At 40.2% G+C, this 27,331-nt stretch overlaps 1 protein-coding gene across 1 annotated transcript in view; it reads left to right on the top strand.

Annotated features, from left to right (window-relative positions):
* prok2 (prokineticin 2) overlaps positions 1-26,936 on the top strand; it is a 63,552-nt gene extending 36,616 nt beyond the window's left edge. Inside the window, exons 2-3 of the mRNA XM_060835864.1 lie at positions 12,905-13,030; positions 26,811-26,936. Coding sequence (XP_060691847.1) covers positions 12,905-13,030; positions 26,811-26,936 — 252 coding nt within the window. The remainder of the gene's footprint in view (positions 1-12,904; positions 13,031-26,810) is intronic.
* The last annotated feature ends 395 nt before the right edge of the window (positions 26,937-27,331 follow it).

Genomic DNA, 27,331 nt, shown 5'->3' with positions numbered 1-27,331 from the left:
CTTCAAGGCCTAACTGGTCACCAAAACATGGAAGGGGAAAAGTCTGTGCAAAAGCTGGAACAAAGTAGGCAAAAGCCCACAGCAGATAACATGGCAAGCAAGAAGAAAATTAGTCACTCACAATTTTTAAGACATTACTGTGAATTGAAAGTCTTTGAGTAAAAAGTGAGGTCTGCAGATGCTGGAGATCAGAGCTGAAAATGTGTTGCTGGTTAAAGCACAGCAGGTCAGGCAGCATCCAAGGAACAGGAAATTCGACGTTTCAGGCCAGAGCCCTTCATCAGGATTGAGGAGAGGGTGCCAGGCAGGCTAAGATAAAAGGTAGGGAGGAGGGGCGATGGAGATCTGGGGGGTGCAGTGAGAGAGAGAGACTCACTGAAATCCTTGTAGAGGGAGGAAGAGAGCTTCTTCAAAGAAGTCTTTGCAAGGATGCAAAATAAAATGGCCCATGGAGAACCCATCCCCAAAAAAGTATGTTAGGAAACAGGGCATGGTTGACATGATTAAGGGACCACACTGGTGGCAGCTAGGCCCAGCCAGTAGTAGAGATAGTAATGAGTGCCGAGAGAGAGAGACAGGCAGGACTGTAACATCCAGAGAGGGAAAACACATCACAGGTGGCACTGAGGAGCCAATTAATTCTTCTTGGGGGATATAGCTGGTCCAGAGGAGGCATTTACCTCCTGTAATGTTACTGACCCACAAGGCAAATGCTGTTTCAGGGTTTACGATATGAAAACCAAATTTTAAAATGGAGATCAGGCAGATGTATCTACTGTTCATTACGCTACATTATGGTTGAGGTAAGACATTCTCCTGGGGCACAGGAGGTATTAAATCAGAATAACACAGCAGAAGTACAGTAAAATTTGTTACACTGCTAGACAACTAACATAGACCATATATTTCATTCTAATTATTACACTTATTCATTAACTGGAGTTACTTCAGTAGCTATAGAAATTAAAGATACTGGCATTAGCTCAGTATTTCAGGAATCACTATAGGCTGTCCAGTTCAAGGACGACAGAAAAGATAATGTAGACCACTCATTAATATTAAAAGAGAAGCCACGATTGTTGAGGGATGGGGAGTGATGGAGATAGATGCCAAAAGTGACCACAATTAGCCTGAAGATGGCTTTCTAAGCCTTAATCTGCTTCTTCATGACAATATAACAAAAGGGGAAACCCATTAGTCATGTTGTTCCTTCAGTTAATACAAAAGCTTTAGACTTTTCTGTGTTATTGGACTTGGACAGAAGTAGTACTGTTCAATAATCTCTGCTGTCTCTTTTGAGGAGAGTTATCCCTCTGTTGATAAAAGTAGCAAAGAAGTCAAGTTGTTTACTTTTTGCATAGAACCCACCAAGGGCAGGCAGCAACTGCAACTGCAAACAGTTAGGTGAAGAAATTACTCCCTTTAGAGAAGATCAATAAAGTAGGCAGATGACCTTAGTGTATGATTGAACTAGTATAATAAATTACACACTGGGTGGCACGGTGGCTCAGTGGTTAGCACTGCTACCTCACAGCTCCACAGTCTGAGACATCACAGATAACTTTGCTTGTTGCAGAAATTAGGAAGCATCATGTAGAATAATTGAATGTCTACAGTATGGAAGCAGGCCATTCAGCCCTCACCATCCCACTCAGACCTACACCCCTACCAAGTTCAATTCCAGCCTCAATTCTCCCCGTGTCTGCGTGGGTTTCCTCCCACAGTCCAAAGATGTGCAAGATTGCTGGATTGACTTTGCTAAATTGCCTATAGTGTTGTGCAGGCTGGATGGATTAGCCATGGGAAATGCAGGATTATAGAGTAGGGGTGTGGATCTGAGTGGGATGCTCTTTGGAGGGATGATGTGGGCTGAATGGCCTGCTTCCATACTGTAGAGATTCAATTATTCTAAGTGAGGCTTCCTAATTTCTGCAACAAGCAAAGCTATCTGAGCTGTCTCAGATTGTGGAGTTAGAAAAGGATTTTCAATCAGTGCAAGAGCTGTCACAGCTCCATCACAGAATCATAGACTTTGATGTTTTTGAGGAGCATGTCTATCTGCTGTGGTAGAAGCTAACTGTACGTTACAGATCTTTATAATCATGTGCAGAGACCATCAACATAAAGTTAACACAGAAAAAAAAAATCAAAACTGAGAAACAGCTCATCAAGTGGTTGCTCAACAACATTAAAAAAAATTACCCAAGAAAAGGATGTATTTCAATCCAAGTTTAATCACTCCAGTATTCAACATTCTGAAACTGTCGAGCTACTTAAGTAGAGACCAAGGGCTCCAATGGAATCTTAATCGGCAGGCTGTGGATAAACTCAAGGATTTTTTCCAGTCAGAAACAAAGGGATAAATTTATAGGGCTTCGAGAAACACAGATCTTGGCAATGCTTAAAATTAAACATTTAAAGAGGACCTCAATTAGATGAAAGTTTAACAATTGAAGCAGTCTAATTACCTTAAAGAAAACTTTGATTTAGAATTCCAGCTATTCACAATCACACAATGTTATCGAGTCTTGAAAAAGAACAAATTACAAATGCTTTCCAAAAATCTTGTGCAAGTAAGTTTCCAGCCCACTCCACGCCAATACTGAGCTCCCATCAACAATAAAGGAACACACATGTCTGCTTCATTGTCCAAAACAACTGCTCATGGTTACATATTTTAAAGGAGCACTGTGAACCAAAACATGGAGGAGGTGTGCAGTAAAGGTTTGGCTATATCTTACTCTACGAAACAGGATGTTTATTAGCTTGGATGGTTGGTGAGTGATGCCAAAAGCATGGGTTCAATTCCCACCCTGAGTGGAAGGATTCTCATTCTTAACCTCTCCCCTCACCTGAGGTATGGTGACTCTTAAGCCATCTCTCTCTGACAAGGATGCAGCCCTGTTCTCCAGTAGAACTTTGACAACTTTACCCTCTATCTACTCTAAGAATAGCTACCTGGATGTGCATATGGATCTATTTTATAGTGACATCAGAATGTATGGAATTGGAGCCTGAGTCGGTAGGGTTCCAGAAAATCTCCACTCAAGATCTCTTGGATATAGTTATGTTTAATAAAGCCTGTTACTGGTCGTGATATGAGTATAGATCTATCTTACTACATGCCTTGGTTTAATATCCCATCTGTAAGATGGCCTGTCTAACAGTGCAATCCTCCCTCAGTATTGTCCTGGATTGTCTGCTTTGACCTTTGTACTCAAGACCTATATTGGGAGCATCCACGGAGCAGGAAAATCAATGTTTTGGGCAAAAGTTTATTCCTGATGAAGAGCTTTTGCCCAAAACGTCGATTTTCCTGCTCCTCTTATGCTGCCTGACCTGCTGAGCTTTTCTAGCACCACTCTAATCTAGACTCTGATTTCCAGCATCTGCAGTCCTCAATTCTACCTATATTGGGACTCAAACCTTGGAAACGTGTGATTCAGAGGGTGAGTGTACTACCAACTGAACAATGGTTGACAGAAATAAAACAAAGTAAAATTAATTGTGTTGTAACTGCTAGAATAATGCACATCTAAAAATTATTATGAACACAAATAATGATGTAAACATTTTGGCAGCCTTTAAATAATTTATAACTATCATCTGAAATTTGAAGTTGAGATTGCCCCAGGGTCTCTGATCTCCACACAATATAAACTGTGGAAATTATTTCTTTTCTGGCGTGGTTCATTTTTTGGTATCAGTGCTCCTTCTAAAGTGTTGTATCCACCTTAAGCAATGAATGATCAGATGTGGCCATTGGACAAGAATAGGTTAATAACAAACAATAGACAATAGGTGCAGGAGTAGGCCATTCTGCCCTTCAAGCCAGCACACCATTCATTATAATCATGGCTGATCATCCTCTATCAGTATCCTGTTCCTGCCTTATCCCCATAACCCTTGATTCCACTATCCTTAAGAGCTCTATCCAACTCTTTCTTGAAAGTATCCAGAGACTTGACTTCCACAGCCTTCTGGGGCACAGCATTCCACACAGCCATCACTCTCTGGATGAAGAAGTTTCTCCTCAACTCTGTTCTAAGGGGCCTACCCCTTATTTTTAAACCGTGTCCTCTGGTTTGGGACTCACCCATCAGCGGAAACATGCTTCCTGCCTCCAGAGTGTCCAATCCTTTAGTAATTTTATACGTCACAATCAGATCCCCTCTCAGCTTCTAAACTGAAAAGGTATACAAGCCCAGTCGCTCCAATTTTTCAGCGCAAGATAGTCCCGCCATTCTGGGAATTGACCTCATGAACCTACGCTGCACTCCCTCAATAAGAAAATAATGCAACTGGTCATGAACACTAGACTTTAAGTTATGGGAATAATTTAAAACATAAGATGAAGCAGAACATTTTGAAAATAAGGTGATTGTGAATTTCAAATTAATGCCTCCTTAATGAAAGGCCCAAGTCATTCTGCTACTATTGGAGAAACTCAATTTGAAACACATTGAAGTAATGGCTTACTGTTTTAATATCTTTACTCAGTATCTCATAAGAAAAGAAACTGCTGTTTTAGAATGGGGAGACAACAAAATGACTCCGAAAGGGAAGTAGGTGAATTGTTTCTTATTAACTACTAAGCAGAATGGTTGTGAGAATTCAGTCTTGTTAAAAAGGAAGGAAGGAAGAGAACAAATGGGACTCTTGGAGATTTAATGAATGGAAAATTGTCTTGCTGGTGGCAACTGATCTGGAAACCTCAGGCTGAAATGAATGGCTATCAGAAGACACTGGATGTTTCTATCTGGTGTGGCAGTGAAAATTGAGCTTGCTGGAGAGTTACACGTGACTGTGCAAGTGTTTCTTATGGTTACATAGCTGCCAGAAGCAATGTATTGCTTAAATTTGTTTTGTAAGATGTATTTTAATTGTGTTATTTAAAGTGAAAGTATGTTTACATTATTTTGATATATTATTAACAATTTTAATTATGTTTGATTTATGTTGACATCAGTTGATTTGTTACAGTATAGGTCTTAAAATGTGAAATCCTCTCCTTTAGTTCTTTCCATAAGTGGCTCAGGAAATAATATCTTCTTTAAAAATCAACAATGTTTATGAGGAGTTAAGGGTTTAGATGGAGAGGAATTTGTTAAGCGTGCACAAGAAAATTTTCTGATTCAATATGTGGATGTACCTACTAGATTTGATTTTAGATTAGATTCCCCTACTGTATAGAAACAGCTCCTTTGGCCCAACAAGTCCACACGACCCTCCAAAGAGTAACCCACCCAGACCCATTTCCCTCTGACTAATGTATCATACACTATGGGCAATTTAACATGGCCAATTCACCTAACCTGTACGTCTTTGGACTAGAGAGGGTGCAAAACTTGACCTACTCTTTGGAAATAAGGCAGGGCAGGTGACTGAGGAGTCAGTGGGGGAGCACTTTGGGGCCAGCGACCATAATTCTGTTAGTTTTAAAATAGCGATGGAAAAGGATAGACCAGATCAAAATGTTGAAGTTCTAAATTGGAGAAAGGCCAATTTTGATGGTATGAGGCAAGAACTTTCCAAAGCTGATTGGGGGCAGATGTTCGCAGGTAAAGGAATGGCTGGAAAATGGGAAGCATTTAGAAATGAGATAACTAGAATCCAGAGAAAGTATATTCCTGTTAGGGTGAAAGGAAACACTGGTAGGTATAGGGAATGCTGAATGACAGAAGAGCTTGACGGTTTGGTTAAGAAAAAGAAGGAAACATATGTCACGTATAAACAAGATAGATCGAGTGAATCCTTAGCAGACTATAAAGAAAGTAGGAGTATACTTAAGAGGGAAATCAGGAGGGCAAAAAGAGGACATGAGATAGCTTTGGCAAATGGAGTTAAGAAGAATCCAAAGGGTTTTTACAAATATATTAAGGACAAAAGGGTAATTGGGGAGACAATAGGGCCCCTCAGAAATCAGCAAGGCAGCCCATGTGTGGAGCCACAGGAGATGGGGGAAGATACTGAATGAGTATTTTGCATTAGTGTTTACTGTGGAAAAGGACATGGAAGATATAGAATGTAAAGAAACAGATGGTGACAACTTGAAAAATGTCCATATTACAGAAGAGGAGGTGCTGGATGTCTTGAAATGGGTAAAAGTGGATAAATCCCAGGAACTGATCAGGTGTACCCGAGAACTCTATGGGAAGCTAGGGAAGTGATTGCTGGGCCCCTTGCGCAGATATTTGTATTATCAATAGTCACAGGTGAGGTACCAGAAGATTGAAGGTTGGCTAATGTGGTGCCACTATTTAAGAAAGTGGTAAGGACAAGTCAGGGAACTATAGGCCGGTGAGCCTGACCTCAGTGGTGGGCGACTTGTTGGAGGGAGTCCTGAGGGACAGGATGTACATGTATTTGGAAAGGCAAGGACTGATTAGGGATAATTAACATGGCTTTGTGCATGGGAAATCATGTCTCACAAACTTGATTGAATTTTTTGAAGTAACAGAAGGGATTGATGAGGGCAGAGCAGTGGACGTGATCTCTATGGATTTCAGTAAGGTGTTCAACAATGGTCCTCATGGGAGATTGTTTAGCAAGATTAGATCTCATGGAATACATGGAGAACGAGCCATTTGGATACAGAACTGGCTCGAAGGTAGAAGTCAGGGGGTACTGGTGGTAGGGGATTGTTTTTCAGACTGAAGGCCTGTGACCAGTGAAGTGCCACAAGGATCGGTGCTGGGTCCACTGCTTTTCATCATTTATATAAGTGATTTGGATAGGAACATAGGAGGAATAGTTAGTAAGTTTGCAGATGACAGCAAAATTGGAGGTGCAGTGAACAGCAAAGAAGGTTACCTAAGAATAGAATGGGATCTTGATCAAATGAGCCAAAAGGCTGAGGAGTGACGGATTAATTCAGATAAATGCGAGGTGCTGCATTTTGGAAAGCAAATATGAGCAGGACTTATATACTTAATGGTAAGGTCCTGGGGAGTGTTGCTGAACAAAGAGACCTTGGAGTGCAGGTCCATAATTCCTTGAAAGTAGAATCGTGGGTAGCTAGGATAGTGAAGGTGTTTGGTATGCTTTCCTTTATTGGTCAGAGTATTAGAGTACAGGAGTTGGGATGTCATGTTGCAGCTGTACAGGATATTTGTTAGGCCACTTTTGGAATACTGTGTGCAATTCTGGTCTCCTTCCTATTGGAAAGATGTTGTGAAATTTGAAAGGGATCAGAAAATATTTACAAGGATGTTGCCAGGGTTGGAGGATTTGAGCTACAGGGAGAGGTTGAACAGGCTGGGGCTGTTTTCCCTGGAGCGTCGGAGGCTGAGGGGTGACCTTATATAGGTTTATAAAATCATAAGGCATACAGATAGGATAAATAGACTAGGTCTTTTCCCTGGGGTGGGGAATTCAGAACTAGAGGGCATAGGTTTAGAGTGAGAGGGGAAAGATATAAAAGGGACCTAAGGGGCAACTTTTTCACACAGAGTGTGGTCCATGTATGGAATGAGCTGCCAGAGGAAGTGTTAGAAGCTGGTACAATTGCAACATTTAAAAGGCATCTGAATGGGTATATGAATAGGAATGGTTGAGAGGGATATGGACCAAGTGCTGGCAAATGGAACGAGATTAAGATAGGATATCTGGTTGGCATGGATGAGTTGGACCGATGGGTCTATTTCCGTGCTGTGATTGGTGTGATTCTATGTCATTTTCATGTTATTATGTATGCAAGCATGCTGAGCAAATCGTGTGATGGGGATGGAAAGTAAGTTAATCATTAGCTAATGGGGTCAAAGGTGTCAATCTATTTGATGAGCTCCCAAACAGCCTTTCATTCCTTGTAACAAGAAGTATTCCCCAGTGGATGTTGACAGCTAAAAACTCAAGATCTTCCATCCTGCCCTGATCCTCCTACCTCCCTTCCCCTAGCAGTTATCCACACTGGTCTAGACAGACTTTCACCTTGGCCTAGGATATTTACACTCCAGCCTCCCTCCCACAATCATCTTCTGTACCCTGTGAGACAGAGTACTGCCACATAATTTCAATCGTGGCATGGAACATACAAATGCTCTCCAAGCAGTGACTACTCACGTCAAAATCTGGGAGGATGACTACATTGCCTGGTGCAATCCATGCCGATCCGGTTGTGAATGCAGAGGACATATTTCTCACTCATGTAATAGTGAAGTGGAACTTAACTCCGCCAAGCTAACCATGTAATTAGTACACATGAGGTGCAAATGCAGGCAAGGGGTGATGAAAATGTGTGCCATTAACAAGCTCAAAAGATTTTACAATCCTGAGAACTTAATTGCAAAGTTTAATTCTTTATTTATTGTGAGAGTTGGAATCATACCTAGCATAAAGGAAGATGGTTTTGGTGGTTTGAGGTTAGTTATCTCAGGTCTAGAATATTTCTGCAGGAGTTCCACAGGGGAGTGGCCCAACCATGTTCTGCGGTTTAATCACTGACCTTCCCTCCATCATAAGGTCAGAAATGGCAATGTTCATTGATGATTGTACATTATCAAGCACCATTTGCATTTCCTCTGTTACTGAAGCAGTTCATGCAGCAAGACCTGGGCAATTTCCAGATTTGGTCTGACAACTGGCAAGTAACATTTGTGCCACACAAGTACTAGGCAATAACCATCTCCAGTAGGAGAGAGTGTAACAATTACTCCTTGACATTCAATAGTATTACCCACCATCAATATCCTAGAGGTTATCATTGACCAGAACCTGGATGGGAATAACCATATAAATATGTCGCTACAAGTGTAGGCCAGAGGTTAAGAATCCTGCAGCAAATACATTTGGCAGATGGAGTTTAGCATTGGGTTATTTACTTCTATCAGAAGAATAGAAAGGCAACTTATTATCTAAATGTAGCGTGCTTCAGTGCAGAGGGATCTGGCCAACCAGGTTAATTATTAATCTGCAAACCTTCCTGAGAAAAACAAATGACAGAGATCACAGCCATTCAGGCAGCATCCATGGAGAGGGAGCAAGCGAACCTTGAGTCTCGATGACTCTTCGTAAACAGTCATCTAGACTCAAAATGCTAATTTGCTCTCTCTATGGATGCTGCCTGACCCACTGTCATCTCTGAAAATGTGTTGCTGGAAAAGCGCAGCAGGTCAGGCAGCATCCAAGGAACAGGAAATGCGACGTTTCGGGCATAAGCCCTTCATCAGGAATGAGGAAACACACTTTCCTCATTCCTGATGAAGGGCTTATGCCCGAAACATCAAATTTCCTGTTCCTTGGATGCTGCCTGACCTGCTGCGCTTTTCCAGCAAACACATTTTCAGCTCTGATCTCCAGCATCTGCAGACCTCACTTTCTCCCCACTGTCATCTCTATCATTTGTTGTTTTCAGTGCAGATTCCATCTGCAGTAATTTGCTCCTGTAAATCTTCCCACCAGCCTATGCTAAAACATGAGAGACAGATTCCAAAAAAAAATTTGCCCATTGAGAGAGAGAGAGAGACAGAGAGAGAGACAGAGACAGAGACAGAGAGAGAGAGAGAGAGAAATACAACAGTTACAGTAATAAACGAGACAGTGTTCCTTCAGTACCGAGGGTGTTACATGATATTAGAAAAATCATGGATAATAGACATTTTTCTAGCTGCAATTCGAAAGAATTATAGACTGGAAAGAGTCCGATTTTGCTGTGTTAAGGAACCTGATAGCTTGGGGGAAGAAACTGTTGCACAGTCTGGCTGTGAGAGACATATGCTCTGGTATTTTCTACCAGATGGCAGGAGGGAGAAGAGTTTGAGTGAGGGGTGTATGGGGTCTTCCATAGTGCACTTAGCATTTCAGATGCAGCGTGTGGTGTGAATATCTGTATTGCAGTCAAGAGAGACCCAGATGATCTTCTCAGCTAAAGGTTCAGGCTAGAAACCTTCCAAGAAAATAAACTTTCAGGAAACAGACATGAGCATGTGCTCTGTCTGCCTTCTGCATCTCTCGACACAGGAAGATTCTAAGTTTATAACACAATTAGTCATTTCGCTGAGAAATGTTATTAGCTGATTAATTTAATAAGCTTAACTTTGGATTCCCTTTATCATTTTATCAACATAAGTCAGCTTCCTCTGGCTTAATGTTAGTTCACTTTGACATTGTACTCATTGTTCAAGACTGCATCTCTGCCAACAGGGATCATTTATGGAAATCTGACGGAAATCCCCTGAATGTTGGAGAAACTCAGCAAGGCTTGCAGCATCATGGAGAGAGGAATAGAGTTATTGTAATGATTCTTCTTCAGAGCTAAAGATGTTGGAAAATGTTTATTTTTGACAGATGCAGAGGAGGAAAAAGATGACATATGGTGTAGAGGCCCAGTGCAAAAAACCAATGGGGTTCTTAATAACATAACGTTAAACTCCAGTTGTGTTCCATTTCAATAAAACCATCCTGACCTAATTTCTGCCTTGGTCTTGCTGCAATGATCCCATGGAGCACAACGCAAATTCCCTTCAATTGAAGTGTCAATAATGATAGGGCATCATTTTAAAGTGAAAGGCGGAAGATTTAGAGGGGATTTGAGGATTTTCTTTTTCACGCAGAGGGTGGTGGGAATCCAGAATCTGTTACTTGGGAGGGTAGTTGAGGCAGGAAACCTGGCAACGTTTAAAAAGTATGTAGATGAACACTTGAATTGTCAAGGTTAAGGTATATGTGGCACAGTGGTTAGCACTGCTGCCTCACAGCACCAGAGACCCAGGTTCAATTCCTGCCTCAGGCGACTCTGAGGAGTTTGCACATTCTCCCAGTGTCTGCGTGGGTTTCCTCCGGGTGCTCCAGTTTCCTCCCACAGTCCAAAAAAAAATGTGCAGGTTAGGGGAATTAGCTATGCTAAATTGTCCGTAGCGTTAGGCGAAGGGGCAAATGTAGGTGAATGGGTTTAGGTGGGTTGTGGGTCAGTGTGGATTTGTTGGGCCGAAGGGCCTGTTTCCACACTATAAGTAATCTAATCTAAAAGCAGCAGTAGTATAGACAGCGCTGACTCAATGGGCCAAAGAGCCTCTTCGTGCTGTGTGTATGAATCTATGACTATTTCCATATAGGAATTTTACAGCCTCAATACCGTGTCAGTGTCTTTCTTACTTTGGTCTTAGTAGAGGGGACCCACTGTCTCACTTTCACACCTTAAATTACACCTATTTTATTATCTCTTTTTCTCTGTCAATACTGTTAACAACAATTTTGTCTTTTGTACTGGGCCTCTACACCATCTGCCCCTTTCTCCTCCTCTGCCTCTGTCAAAGGTACATTAAAAAAAATTCCAATGCCTTTCAGTTTTGAAGACATCATACTATACTCCAAACATTAACTCTGTTTCTCTCTCCACAGACGTCAGACCTGCTGGGGTACTCCAGCACTCTCGGAGTTTCTTGCACATTCAGTGAGATTTCTTCTTCATACGAGACAGTCTGCCTGAATTAACAAGTCCCCAGAATATGTTACCATCCATATCAGCACTTTGTAACAGTGTGAATCCTGACATTACATAAACCATTGTACTACATACTATCTGGATATTTACGTTTCCTAAAAGTACATCACCTTGGTGAATCTTTGACAATAGATTTAGATGAGACAATTGTTTCTCACCTGGATTGTCTGTATTTTGTTGACAGATCCACGTTGCATGTGAATAGCAATATTTGGACTGCAGCCATTTCATATTTTGGTCATATAATGATCAGTGAAAATTAATACTTATACATATATACATGATACGCTCAAAGTTTAAACTTAAAGCTCTTGGTCTTGACCATCTCTTCTTCCTATTTGCCTCGTGGGAATGGTGTGAGTGAGAAGCTAACATAAAGTGGAGTTGAATTTTCAGCCTGAGGGAATTCTGTGGTCCAGGGCCATTTCATGTTCACTGAAGTTCAAATTAGTTGAGGCTCCTGAAGCTACAGTTATATTATGAAAAAAATGTGATAGGACCACATCATGACACTGGTGAAATAAAACTAAAGTCAGGGACATTTCCATACTACATGCAGCCTGACAGATGAACCATGGTGGGAGACAACAACTGGCCAAAACAGGCTAAGAACCTGAGCTCTAAAAGCCTAATTTTATCAAAACCCCCTTTGTGGAGTAGGAGGAACAGAAATGTGACCAGCAGGCTCCGCAACAGGGAGTAGGGTATCCTCAAACCTTACCTGACGCCTTTTCCCAGGGTCATTAGCAATAGAAACATCCCCCATTTGTCTCTGTATCACAATTTTCCCCCGCCTACCCCTCCCCTCCCCTCAATCACTATCACTTCCACATTCTCCTGTCCCTACTAACTGTTCCGGGATTTGTTCCCACTGTTCCTGCAATCAAGTTACCCATCCAGTGACTTGGTTGTGGATTTGATTGGGTTTGAGCAAGGCCGTCAGAGCATTTTTAAAATGGAAGATCATTTTCATCATAATACTTCAACTTGAAGCAGTAATGCTAGCAAGAATCAAAGTATTAATCATGCAAATACATGCAAAGGTAATCGCTATATACAATGGAAGCAGACACACAAATTTTGAAGGACGCTATATTCTAAAAGAGTTCCATAACTTATACATTTACAATCTTTACTTATAACTCATTTATTGTACAGAAAGCTTTCTTCAACTCATTATTACACTGGTTGATATCTGACAGAAAATATAGAAAATGGAAGCCACTTTATTTGTTTACTTTTACCCTGAAGTATGCATATTGGTAAGCATTAAACTTTTTAAGCTCATTCTTAAGAATGTAAATAGACTTTGTGCAAAACTGTCAAACATGTTGTGAGAACATTTCAGTATGTATGGTGTGACTGGTGTTAATTAAACATTGTTTAATCCAACAAATGTACACAGTTAAATGTAGATAATATTTTCAGTGCTCTTATTCTGCTGCTTTATGTATTTGGTTCCAGGCTTGTGACAGAGACCAACAGTGTGGAGGAGGCATGTGCTGTGCTGTCACTCTGTGGCTTAGGAGTCTACGAATATGCACACCAATGGGCAATGAAGGGGACGAATGCCATCCTCTGAGTCACAAAGTTAGCATTTTATATGCTTTGTATACTAAACAGGAGTTAACAAGTTAGAGAAATAATGCATAGCTACCAGTACAAAGTCAACACTGCCATAATCATATTATTTTTCATTAGTTTACTTGCATCTTATATTTAACTGTAAATATATCATGTACAGCACATTAGAATAAATGCTGATTTTAAATAACTAAGAGAAACAAGTTAAAACAGTTATGAATGTATGTTATTATTTATCTTAGACAAACTTTTGCATTGCTTTTAACCCTTGGGATACCAAGAAATTCTTGTATCTTTGGATTAACCTGCTCTGTAAATGGTTTTACCTCAATTACAATCTAACTGAACAAAATATTAAGATTGTAGCAAGAAAGCTACCAGGAATTGCTTTACTGTGGTATTAAAACTAAAGATGAAAAATACCATCTGATAATATTAAACATCTTGTATGCAGCTCATATTTCATGCAATTTTAACACTGTCACATTTGTGTACTTCCAACCCACCTTCTTCTTGACTCACAGTGAACAATGCTTCAGAAGAGTCTGCTAGTTATCATTCACCATATAAACACTTCAGTTCGATTGCTTCACTCCATTTGCTTCCAATTCTCTCTATCCTTTCACTTTTCAAGTTTAGCTTTACTCGCCTTTTGTAAATTTTAACTTGCCTTTGGTTATTCACGGATGTGGGTATCATTGACTAGACAGTATTTACTGGCCATCCCTAATTGTCCTTGAGAAGGTGGTGGTGAGCTGCCTTCTTAAACCACTGTAATGCATCTCCTGTAGCTAGACCCCAGTACTGTAAGGAAGTGAGTTCCAGGATTTTTATTATGAAGGAATAATGTTATTTCAAATCAGGATGGCATGTGGCTTGGAGGGGAATTTGCAGGGGGTGATGTTTCCATACATCTGTTAACATGTCCTTTTAAATAGTGGGAGGTCACAACTTTGGTGATCTATACATGGAGCTCATTGCCAGCATCCAAAAACATATGGAACAGAGGAAAGCTGTTCCATGGATTAAATCTTATATAATCATCTTTTGGCATTTGATAGTGTAAGATCCTTACTTCAAGGATAAACATTTTTTCATACAATTTTCAATGACATGAAATAATTTATGTAAATACTTTCAATTTTGTCATTATTAAGCAGTGTGCCCAAAATGCTCCTTGCATTGTCAGTAGAGAACATGAAGTACTTTAAATTTGGCCAGGTTTGTACACCGATTTGGTTTTGTTTGGACTATTTAAGGCCACAAGAGAAAAGAGCCAGAACTCGAAAGAAAGAAAAGAAGATCGGAAAGGAGAGAAAATTGTTTAACAAAGATTTCTTTCTCTCCCTGAGTACAATCATGAATTTAAATACAGAGGTTTACAGTGACACATGCACGAAGACAAATGCTGGGAGCTGTTTTGTGATTCGCACCATCTTAAGTGAATCATTCAGCTATTGTGTAGGAGGAAAGCTCAAATTTATTTTAACAGCTCCAGAATAAATGTAGGATTATTTGCACCATTCCAAACAAACGTGTGCAAAACTCCAGTACATCTGTAATTCAAATTTTTCAAAATTTCTAATGATTTGTTTGAAACTTTACTAACCTGAATAAATTCTAAAATCTGTTCCATAACTTGAAGCAAGATGCTTTTATTTAACCCAGATTTAGGTGTGCGATTGTTGCTTGTTACTTACTTCAAGCATTTGTCTCCAATGACTCATTGGAAAGTGGCAAAGAGAAGTGAGGGGAGGACAAGAATCCTAAAACCCAGGTCATTGCAATTTTCTGCATTATTCATGGAAGTCATTTCTCTGTCAAGAGTTGCATATAATCCCGAGGTTATCCATGATAATTGATTGGCTGGCAGATTTACTTTTGTAGGAAGGCCCTGGAAAGCCCAGTGCAGCACAAAGTACAACAACGCTGCGTTGACAGAATGATGACACTTGCAATCCACTGACAGCTTTCTCCAATATTCTTCTCACATCTTGCCCCATTTGTTTTCAATGCACTGCCATCTCTGACAGTTATCCTTTGAACACATTTTTACTTCCTACAGCAGTGGAGCATACCTGATGCAGTTCGCAGTTTGCACAGGTTCAGAGATAACGCATCAAAAGACCTTAGGGGACTTTAGTGGGATTAAAATTTAAATTTGTTTCATTAATTAGAAACTAATGACCAAATTCTGACAAAAGAAGAAAGTCATGGTTGATCCTACCAGCAGCCTGGCCAGTTTCTCAAGCTGTTCAGGTCCATCACCATGAAATCAGCACATTTAAATTATTATGATGCCTGTCACTGTTCTTTTATGTTAGACAATTTCTTTCAGTCGCAAGCTGGATCATTCATCCAACTGAGGGCAACATATCAATTTCTCCCATTATCATAATACTCTGCTAAATTTTCAGTAATAGTCATTATAAACATGTAGGAATGCATATATAATATAGTATGAAGTTTTACTTATGGTAATGCTACCTAAAATGTTCCTATTTGTACTCTTAGCAGGGAGTCATGCTCAAAGACAATGTCAAATAGGATCCCTTTGACCATGATTTTTTGAACCTATGGTTTGAGTGCCCCAATAGCTCATCTTTAGGCTCTCTTTCTTAAGAAGTGCTACACCAAAGCCTCCTGTGCTTATTTATCCTACCAAGTAATTCTCAATACAATATCCATCATACAAACTTGGTTTCACTAAATTAATTTACTTTTTAACTTGTGAACACAGATTGCATTTCTACAAGGGACGTCTTTAATGATAAATAAGTGTGAATCACACATATTATCCAGAAGATAGCTTTAGCAGCAGAATATGAAGCACCTCAACTAAAACAAGCTGTTAGCAATTAGTTTCAATTTCAGGTGTTGCCCTTAGCAGCCTTTTTGTAATTTGAATAATTTCCCTAAGAACTTAGATGAAAGCACGTGGTCAGTAATCAGATATACTCATTTTGTAGCAGAGCTGACTATCCAGTCATGTTTCTCTACTACTGCCTTTGCTGAAATATACAATCATAGCCCTTCAAGTTCACATCAACCCTCCAAAGAACATCCCATCCAGACACACCCTATCCCTATAACCCTGCATTTTCCATGGCTAATCCACCTAGTCTGCAGGTCTCTCGACACTATGAGCAATTTAGCGTGACCAACTTACCTAACCTGTGGGACGAAATTCAAGTACCCAGAGGGAATCCATGCAAACATACCTGAGGGTGGAATGAAACTTGGGTCCTTGGTGCTGTGAGACTTCAGTGTTAGCTACTGAGCCACTGTGCAGCCCTGCTACAATATTATCTGCTATAACTCCAGTCCAGGTTATAAATTATTTACTAATCAACAGGAGGCAAGTAAATACTAAACTTATTGAGTTAAATAAATACCATCTCAAAAGTCTGTTATAACTCAAAGCCTTTGGGAGGATGATTTATGTATCCTCCTTTACTAGAAAACTTACCTAAATTAACTTCACTTTTTTTTATAAAGCTGAAGATTTGTTTTATAGGATAATGCAAAATACACAACATACTTAATCATTTCTGAAATAGCAACAGTAGATCTTTTGCCGAACATAACATTTCTGGAAGCATATTGAATGATATCTTGGGGAAAACAAAGAAAAATTACTTTTCATGCATAGAGAGTTAAAGATTAATACTTGACTTCACACTTAAAAGGATGACTTAACAGTAATGTTATTATTTTTACCTGGATACTGAGATGATCCTTTTGCTTGCCAGGATTTTCTGTTCTGTTCTTCAATCTCTTGTTTTTGGGTATTTTTCACTTCCTTGTAGGAAACACTGGCGATGGTGCATTAATTCCAAAGCCTCTTAGATTCTGATTAAAGGCCACAGCTTGCAACAAATGGTGAGGAAAATAAATTATCTTTCTTTAGGCCTTAGGTATTTTACTGAGAGAAAGATACACCCTCTACCCCTTGCAACAGTCTGCCAAGTGACTCAACTACCCAGGAACCAATTAGATAGTTGTTGTCAGGCTGATGACCTTCATTACCTACAACTGGTCACAACTTTACAAATCAATCAGCAACCTGTTACTGGCCAAATCTTACTTTGTATATATCCCCAAGGGCTAGCCATTCTATACCCAGCTCTTCCACTATTTGAACTTGACTTAAATAGTTTCATCAACATTCCTTTTAAGAGTGCATCAATTCTTTCCAAATTCCTTGGTTTTAAAACAGTCCTCTTCCCATTTCAGTCCCCAGTTAAAATTCACAGAAAAATAAAAACATATCGTCTTTGCAAACGATATAGGACTTCTTTACTTTTCAATTCTATTCTTCTGAAAATAATCCCAAGTGTATGGTTTTCCTTTTAAAGATTTCCTTACTGTTTGTAAATACTATTATTCATATTCCCAGATAGGGCGGCACGGTGGCACAGTGGTTAGCACTGCTGCCTCACAGCGCCAGGGACCTGGGTTCAATTCCCACCTCAGGCGACTGACTGTGTGGAGTTTGCACGTTCTCCCCGTGTCTGCGTGGGTTTCCTCCGGGTGCTCCGGTTTCCTCCCACAGTCCAAAGATGTGCAGGTCAGGTGAATTGGCCATGCTAAATTGCCCATAGTGTTAGGTAAGGGGTATACGTAGGGGTAGGGGTATGGGTGGGTTGCGCTTCGGCGGGTCGGTGTGGACTGGTTGGGCTGAAGGGCCTGTTTCCACACTGTAAGTAATCTAATCTAATCCCTCGAACAAATTTAGACTTCTATTCCTGAGTAACATGCAACCTCTTCACTTTTATAATCAAAATGTAACGCTTCATATTCATACATCTTGAAATGCTCTTGATGATTGTAAACGAATCTGCAAATCAGTAAGTATTTTTCTCTGTGCAGCCTGGAGCTGCCCCATACGATTGCTGATTATGAAGAATGCTCCAGAGGTGACCAATAGAAACAAATTAGCTCCTGCTGAAGGATGGGGTGATGTGGAACAGAGCTGACCATTTTCCATAGGATCTCCAAAGGAGACCGTGGCACTGCACCCTGCTAGTCTGGTCTGAGATTGCCACCCAGGTTAGTTCCACAGCCCAGAGACATGCTCAACATTGCCACACTAAGGTTAATAACCTACTGCAGTCCATGAGGATAAGTGCCAAATTCTTCTCTTTGCCATGTCCCACTCAAGCTCTGCTATTGCACCCACCTCCTATCAAGGTTCATGATCCTACTGTTGCAAGCAACTTCCTCCCTCAGTTGTTCTCATCCATCCCATCCCCTTAAAATGCTAAGCCTGCATAACCTCTTCTCTAGCTACTTAATGAGGATGCCTCGCCTCATATCCCTCACCTGAACAAACTCTAAAAGCAATGCCAGCCATGTTTGCCGAACTACTCCCTCTCTTTGTGGGCCAATAGGCACCTGACCAGAGGAGGGACTCCAGAGAACTCCCTTCAGGCTTCTCCAGAGCCTGCACCATCAGCCCACTGGAAGCTGGAGCTAATAATTATAAACCTGCTTCTGGGCAGAACATACTCAGCATGTTTGGGCCTTCTAGCCACAAATCCTTCCACGGTCTTATAGCTAAAACTCTACTGTAAGGTCTACTGCAGATCCTGGGACCAGATTTTGACATGGAGGGAAAGGAATAGCAAAGTTTTCTGATGACACACAGGTCCAAAAACGAAGGCACGGCAGCAGTACTATGAACATCCAAGTAGATACAATGTGAGTGAGCAAACAAGCAGCCCTGGGGTGCACCCTGGTCCAAGCCAAGAGATGGATGTGCCAAGAGCCCTGTGTGCCAAGTGTCCAGCAACAGTATTAAGATGTCAGCACATTGCAAAGTGCAGCTTTAAATTGGACAACTGTATTGTAAGTGGATCAGAGATCTGCCATGAAAATACAAGAAGGCTGGTCCATGATCAATACCAACCTCTGTGACTGGGTGGTCATGAGATGTTGGTGACTGTTGTCCAAGATCGAGACCTGGAGGAGCAAGTGTCAACCTGGATTGTTGTAATCTACCGTCTCTCTGGTGTGTGTGAAAAAATGAAAATGCAAGTCAATGAAGGGGATTAAATATCAATGGCCTGCTAATAAACCTCTTGTCACTCACTAGTGAGATCCTCAAAACTTAGTGGAAGAAACTGATTATTTTTCTCCCCATGAGAATAATGTCTGCTGATCTCACCATCTTTTCCATTGAATTTGCCATTGCACAAATGTTCATTGGATGTGAAGATGCTGCACATGATCATTAATTTAAATTGTTGATGAAAAAAGATCCAACTTTGACCCTTGTGAAGCATGACTTCCCACTTTCTGTTTGCAGAATAACCAGCCCTCAATCCTACATTCTGTCTCTGTCTTGAAGCCAGTGAGTGAGCCATTGTTCTCCTTGGCCTGAACTCTGCGATCTCTGCCTTTATTCATTAGTCTATTGTACGATTCCATATTTTGAAGATTACATCGATAATGCTGCATTAAGGTTGTTAACACTTTTTGATACCTCTTCAAAACAATTCAACCAGGTGGGACAAGCAAGGCTTTTGATTTTAAAATTCATGGTGATTACTCATTTTACTACTTTTGGTTTCTAGACATTCATCTATTCTCTCCAACAATAATAACTTCATTATTTTTTCCTTCAGTCAGTGTTAAACTGATTGATCAATTGTTTCCTTGATGTATCCCCCTCCTTAAATTTGATATAAACTTATTATTTGCTTTTTTTTCTCAAATACACTTTTCCCAAGTGAATTATTTTAAAATGTGTGATAATACCTGCACTATTTCTTACCTGGCTTCTTTGAAAATATGTGAATGAAATCTTCTTGACCAGATATTTTATTCTGTTTAAGTGATACTTAGGTACTTTATACTTCACTTCATTCTATACCAGAGCACCATTTTGAATATGAGCAGGAAAAATTAGCTGTTAAACAACATTACAAAAACACATTTTCGAGTCATTATTATATTGTGTTTTGAGTTTGTTATATTTCGGACCACAGAAGCAGTCATATTTCAAAATGCTTCATTATCTGTAAAGCATTTTGAAAGATCTGATGGTCAGGAAAGATGTTATATAAATGCATATCTTTCTTTTCTCATTATTTTCTCATTAAATATATTATTATACAGTCTATAATTGCATAGCCCCATTCCCAATACAACCTTTTCTATTTATATTCCAAAAAAAAGTATATTATTTTGTTTTAAATTACATAAAAATATACAAGTAAATTTCAAAGTTTCTCTTTTAAGTCTTAATATTTTATTTCCTTTCTAATTTCTTTTGATGATCATTTGTCATGTTTTCACTTGCTGTCCATGTTAATGTTATATGTGTCATCACTTACCCTCAATTTCTTCCTAATATCTTTCATTACTCAAGGTGACTCATTGATGTTTAACATATTTATGTTAGCTTAACAGAGGGCTTATGCCCGAAACGTTGATTCTCCTGCTCCTTGGATGCTGCCTAACCTGCTGCGCTTTTCCAGCAACACATTTTTCAGTTCTGATTTCCAGCATCTGCGGTCCTCACTTTCTCCTATAATATATTTTTATGGACACTTTTGACACAGTTTTAATGATTCGTATTATTGTTCTCTATCATTGTCTGCTAATATGTTTCATTGTTTGCTAATATTGTTATCCATTTTTGTTCCCAAATTCTATTCTGAGTTCCTCAAAGTCACCCTTCTTCCAATCCATTTCCCTTGTCTTCAAACTGATGTTCTACCCAATTTTTATACTAAAATACAGCCTAGAAGGTGATAGCTGAGCAGTATTATTGCCTGGTAAATTTCTGGAGACTGGGATTTGAATCCCATCATGTCAGATGGTGGAATTTGAATTCACTAAATATCTGGAGGTAGGACTTTAATGATGACCATAAAGCTATTATCAATTGTTGGAAAAACCGTTCTAATTTATTAATATCTTGAAGGGAAGGAAACTACTGTCCTTATCTGGTCTGGCCTATATGTGACTCCTGATCCCAACAATGTGGTGGATACTTAATTGCCTTCTTAGCAATAGGGGATGGGTAATAAATGCTGGCCTGGTCAGTGATGCCTACATCCTGTGACTGAAGAAAAAAATATTGGTGATCTCTATTGGCAAGATGTTCACCTTTTTATTTTTATTTCTTTTACCTGCTCTTTCTTATTCTCCTTTACTTGAATTTTCCCTCATTGGACTTCTTACTTCATGGATTACGTGTACACACTGCAGAATTTTCATTCTTTATCTTTTCCCTCTTTTGCCAAATTAACATCATGTTTACTGAAATTGCACATAATTATTACTTTATGTTTGTTACTCATTTCCCTCACTTGTTTATATGTTTTCTCTTTCACTGTAAGGCATCTATTCCACTACCCCCTTTAGTATTCTTGTTTTGTCTTTTTTACCTCTCTTGATGTGGATCCGATTTCGACCTTTCTGATCGCTGAGTTACTTTTTCCAGCCACCATTACATTATTCCCAATAAGTGCAGCAACTCCAACTTACCGTTTTTCTTCCGTCTTTCATAAATTTGTTGCAAATTACTACATTTAATTCTCAATCCAGCTTTTCTTGTAGACGTGTATCAGTCACCCTTGCAGTTGTTTCTAAACCCTCACAATGATTGATTGTCTCTGGTTATCCTGCTTTATTACAGACATGCCATTCCATTGTTCACCAGAAAGCTACAAACTGTTTAACTCAATTTTATTAACAATTCCTTACAATTTTGCTGTTTTGTTCCTATTTTACATTCATTTGTGGGACTTGGGTGTCACTGGCTGGCCAGCATTGATAGCCTATCACTATTTGCCTTTGAGCTGCCTTCTTGAATCGTTGCAGTCCACTTGCTGTAGGTTGACCCACAATGCCAGTAGGGAGGGAATTCCAGCATTTTGACCCAACAACTGTGAAGGAATAGTGGTATATTTCCAAGCCAGGGTGGTAAGTGGCTTGGAGGGGAACTTGCAAGTGGTGGTGTTCCCAAGTACCTGCTGCCCTTGTCCTTCGAGATTGAACTGGTCGTGGGTTTGGAAGGTGTCGTCTAAGGATCTTTTTGTGAATTTCTGCAGTGCATCTTGTGGATAGTACACACTGCTGCTCCAGAGCACTGGTGATGGAAGGATTGAATGTTTGTAGATGTGGTACCAATCAAGCGGGTTGCTTTGTCCTGGAAGGTGTCAAGCTTCTTGAGTGTTGTTAGAGCTGTACCCATCCAGGTAAGTGGGAAGTATTCCATCACACTCCTGACTTGTGCGTTGTTGATGGTGGATAGACATTGGGGTGTCAAGAGGTAAGTTCCTCTCCGCAGTATCCTTCGACTCTGACCTGCACTTGGAGCCAATGTATTTACGTGGTGAGTGCAGTTGAGTTTCTGATCAATGGTAAACCCCAAGAATGTTGACAGTGGGGGATTCAGTAATGGTAATACCTTTGAATGTTAAGGTGTGGTGGTTAGAGTGTCTCTTATTGGTGATGGTCATTGTTTAGCATTTGTGTGGCATGAATGTTACTTGCCACTTGTCAACCCAAGCCTGGATATTGTCCAAATCTTGTTTCATTTGAGCACGGACTACTTCAGCATCTGAGGAGTCACAAATGGTGCTGGACACGATGCAACCATCGGCGAACGTCCTCACTTCTGACCTTGTCAGAGGGAAGGTCATTGATGAAGCAGCTGAAGACCGTTGGGCCTAGGACACTACCCCTGAAGGATTCCTGCAGAGATGTCCTACCCGCCACAACCACAACTATCTTCCTTTGTGCCAGGTATGACTCTAAACAGCGGAGTGTTTGCCCCCTGATACCCATTGATTTAAGTTTTGCCAGGGGTCCTTGATGCCATATTTGGTCAAATTCAGCCTTGATATCAAGCACTGCCACTTTCACCACCCCTCTGGAATTCAGCTCTTTTTCCTGTGTTTGAGCCAAGGCTGTAATGAGATCAGAAGCTGAGCGACCCTAGTGAAACTCAAACTGGATGTCACTGAGCAGTTGTTGCTGAGCAGTGCTGCTTGATAGCACTGTTGATAACACCTTCCATCACTTTACTGATGATCGAGAGTAGACTGATGGGTCAGTAATTGGCCGGGTTGGATTTGTCCTGCTTGTTGTGTCCAGGACGTACCTGGTCAATTTTCCACATAGACTGCCAAATGCAAGTGTTGTAACTGTACTGTAAGAGTTTGGCTAAAGCATTGGCAAGTTCTGGAACACATGTCTTCAGTACTTTTGCCAAAACGTTATCAGGGCCCATTGCCTTTGCAGTATCCAATGCCACCAGCTGTTTCTTGATATTATGTGGAGTGAATCGAATTGGCTGGAGACCACCGGAGAAGCCTGAGTCATCCTCTCAGCACTTCTGATTGAAGATTGTTGCGAGTGCATCAGCCTTATCCTTTGTATTGATGTGCTGAGCTCCTCTATCATTAAGGATGGGGATATTTATTGAGGAGAAACTTCTTCACCCAGAGAGTGGTGGGTGTATGGAATGCTCTGCCCCAGAAGGCTGTGGAGGCCAAGTCTCTGGATACTTTCAAGAAAAAGTTGGATAGAGCTCTTAAGGATAGTGGAATCAAGGGTTATGGGGATAAGGCAGGAACAGGATACTGATTGAGGATGATCAACCATGATCATGATGAATGGTGGTGCTGGCTCCAAGGGCAGAATTGCCTACTCTTGCACCAATTGTCTATTAGTAAAAAGTGAGGTCTGCAGATGCTGGAGATCAGAGCTGAAAATGTGTTGCTGGTTAAAGCGCAGCAGGTCAGGCAGATGCTGCCTGACCTGCTGCGCTTTAACCAGCAACACATTTTCAGCACCAATTGTCTATTGTCTATTGTGGAGCCTTCTCCTCCAATTTAATTGACCAACACCATTCACGACTGGATGTGGAAGGACTGCACAGCTTAGAACTGATCCGTTTGATGTGGGTTTGCTTAGCTCTGTTTGTCACTTGCTATTAATGCTGTTTGGAACACAATTAGTCCTGGTTGGTAGCTTCACCAAGTTGACATCTCATTTTTAGGTATGCCTGATGCTGCTCCTAGCATGCCCTCCTGGACTCTCCATTTTCTCCACTCTTTCCCTCAATTCTATTTACCCCAAGCCACCTAAAACATCACCTAGTTTTTTTTTCTTTTCTATACACTTGTTTCATTTTTTATTTGCATTCAGCTGATCTCATTTCCTGTACCAGTCATGGGACTGATCAGGTGTATCCCAGAAATTTGTGGGAATTTAGGGAAGGGATTGCTGGACCCCTTGCTGAAATACTTGTATCATCAATAACCATGGGTGAGGTGCCCGGAGACTGGAGATTAGCTAAAGAAAGGTGTTAAGGAAAAGCCAGGGAACTGTAGAACTGTGAGCCTGATAGCAGTGGTGGGTAAATTATTGGAGGGGGACAGGATGTACATGCATTTGGAAAAGCAAGGACTGATTAGGGATAGTCAGCATTACTTTGTGCATGGGAAATCGTGTCTCACTTAACTTGACTGAGTTTTTTTAAAAAGTGACAAACAAGATTTATAAAGGCAGTACAATGCAAAGCAGCAAGGGATTCATTAAAGTTCCATCTGGTTACCAAGGTTAGATTACATGAAATCTGGGGGAGGTAGCCAATTGGATACAATATTAGCTTGAAGGTATGAGACAGAGGGAGGGGGTGAAGGGTTGTTTTTCAGACGAGAAGCCTGTGACCAGTGGCGTGCCGCAAGAATCAGTGCCGGGCCTACTGCTTTTCATCATTTATATAATTGATTTGGATGTGAATATAAGAGGTATGGTTAGTAAGGCTGCAGATGACACCAAAATTGGTGGTGGAGTGGACAGAGAAAAGGGTTTTCTCAGAGTACAACAGGATCTTGGTCAGATGAGCCATTGGGCCGAGGAGTGGCAGATGGAGTTTAATTTAGATAAATGTGAGGTGTTGCATTGATCAAGGGCTTTTGCCTGAAAAGACAACTCTCCTGCTCCATGGATGCTGCCTAAACTGCTGTGCTTTTCCAGTACCACACGTTTTGACCTGCAATCCTCACTTTCTCCTAATGTTGCATTTTGGGAAATCAAACCAGGATGTAATAATAGGGTCCTGGGGAGTGTTGCTGAACAAAGAGTCCTTGGAGTGCAGGTTCATAGTTTGTTGAAAGTGGAGTCACAGGAAGACAGGGTAGTGAAGAAGGCATTTGGTACACTTTCCTTTCCTGGACAGAGCATTGAGTATAGAAGTTGGGAGGTCATGTTACAGCAGTACAGGACATTGGCTCGGCCACTTTTGGAATACTGCATTCAATTACTGGTGACTGATGCATTCCCAAACTTTTCTAAATTAAAATTTATCCTTCTCATTTATGTTTAACCTTTGAGCATGTTCTTATATTTTCTTTGCTCTGTCTGTCTGAGCAACATTGATATCATATCTCATCTTGGACCTCTCTGTTCACCTGTCCGGGAATCCAATTTTTTCCCTGGCTTTTGAGTGTAGGAGCGCAAATAAAAACAAGGTTGGTTATTTCAGGAAAAAAAATGCCCTTAAAAAATGTCCAGTTTCAGAATAATTTCAGAATCAGGTAAGTTTGCTTTTTTCTGTCAATATACTAATCCACAAATCTGAATACAGGAAACATACTGTAATAATCCATGATTATGGTAAATCACAATATTCATTTGTTAAGTGGAATTAATGTAAATGAGTCTGTTTAGGCAGATCTTTGCTTTTCCATATACTAACTCTGGGGTTTCTCTTGTCAGAGAATTTGTTAATCAATCAATGATGCCAAATCCACTGACAGATAAAAGTGAACAATGATCATAGGAATTTAATGATAGCCTTGAAAGTAAAAGCCAAAGAAATTTTCATTTAGAAATGTTTGCAAGTAACGACAATAGATTTAATTAAGAATCATTTTGAAAAAAATGTGCCTTAAGTAAAAAAAAACTGATTAACTGATTTTAAAAAGTCATTGTTCTTTTCCCTGATCAAGCATAATCTTTTAGAACATAGAACATAGAAAAATACAGCGCAGTACAGGCCCTTTGGCTCTCTATGTTGCGCTGACCAAAGTCTACCTAACCTACACTAGCCCAATAACCTCCATATGCTTATCCAATGCCCGCTTAAATGACCATAAAGAGGGAGAGTCCACCACTGCTACTGGCAGGGCATTCCATGAACTCACAACCCGCTGAGTAAAGAATCTACCCCTAACATCTGTCCTATACCTACCACCCCTTAATTTTCCTTGTAGAGTCATAATTCTGCTAAATGTGGTTTCCTCCCACATTTTAAAAATGTGCAGATTAGATGAATTGGCCATATTAAATTGCCTGTAGTGTTAGGTGAAGGGGTAAATGTAGGGGAATAGGTCTGGGTGGGTTGCGCTTTGGTGAGTCAGTGTGGACTTGTTGAGCTGAAGGGCCTGTTTCCACTCTGTAAGTAATCTAAGTAAAACAGAAAAACAATGCAAATGTTTGAGCCCAACTCAAAGGCATTATATTATAAGATTTAATTCATTATGTTTCCAAACAAACTGGCCCAAGCTGCATGTTCTATTTCTCATCATTGATTTTTCACACTGACCAAATTGAAAATGTAAGTAAAAATGCCTTTCAAAAATTTCTAAAGATTCATTCTTTAGTTGAACCAAGCTTGACTGAAACATAACTGGGGATATAGTATATGCTTTTTTTGTAAGAGTTATCTTTTCAAGGCAAGTTACATTGAAGAGTTGGTTACTGCATATGACAGTATTGTTTCAATGATCTAATATTTAGTCATTGTTGTGTTTTCTAGGTACCGTACATGGGAAAACGGATGCACCACACATGTCCTTGTTTGCCGAATCTCATTTGTGTGAGGTTTGGAGATGGCTACTACAGATGTTTACCACAGTTCAAAATTGAAAATGTCTTCTTTTAGTAAATATAAACATCATTGTCACATTCATTTTGTGAAATGATAACCAAGCTGTTTGTTTGAATTTAAATAAAGACATTGTGTTGGAGTATTTTATGCATTTCTCCATCACCTTTTGGTGAGTGTCTTTAAATGTACCTGCTGTTATAAATTCCTGCTCAGAATAGGAGGACTTTGTTTGTCATATAAAGCAATCATTAATACAAAGCAAAACATTCTTTGGGATTCTCTGGGAAAGAGAGCATCAATAACACACTGCTATGTGATTAGCTCATGTGCCCAAAACAGCCGCACTCCCAGGTCAACATTGTGAGTTTGCCATTTGACACAGGCACTTTAACTGCTTTTAGTTCCATTTCAAAGAGTATTCACTCAGAAACTATTTTGCAATCAGTGTA

Source organism: Hemiscyllium ocellatum, chromosome 14 (genome assembly GCF_020745735.1).
Source record: "Hemiscyllium ocellatum isolate sHemOce1 chromosome 14, sHemOce1.pat.X.cur, whole genome shotgun sequence".
NCBI lineage: Eukaryota > Metazoa > Chordata > Chondrichthyes > Orectolobiformes > Hemiscylliidae > Hemiscyllium > Hemiscyllium ocellatum.
The sequence above is the reverse complement of the archived record's forward strand: the minus strand, read 5'-3'. Positions and strand labels throughout refer to the sequence as shown.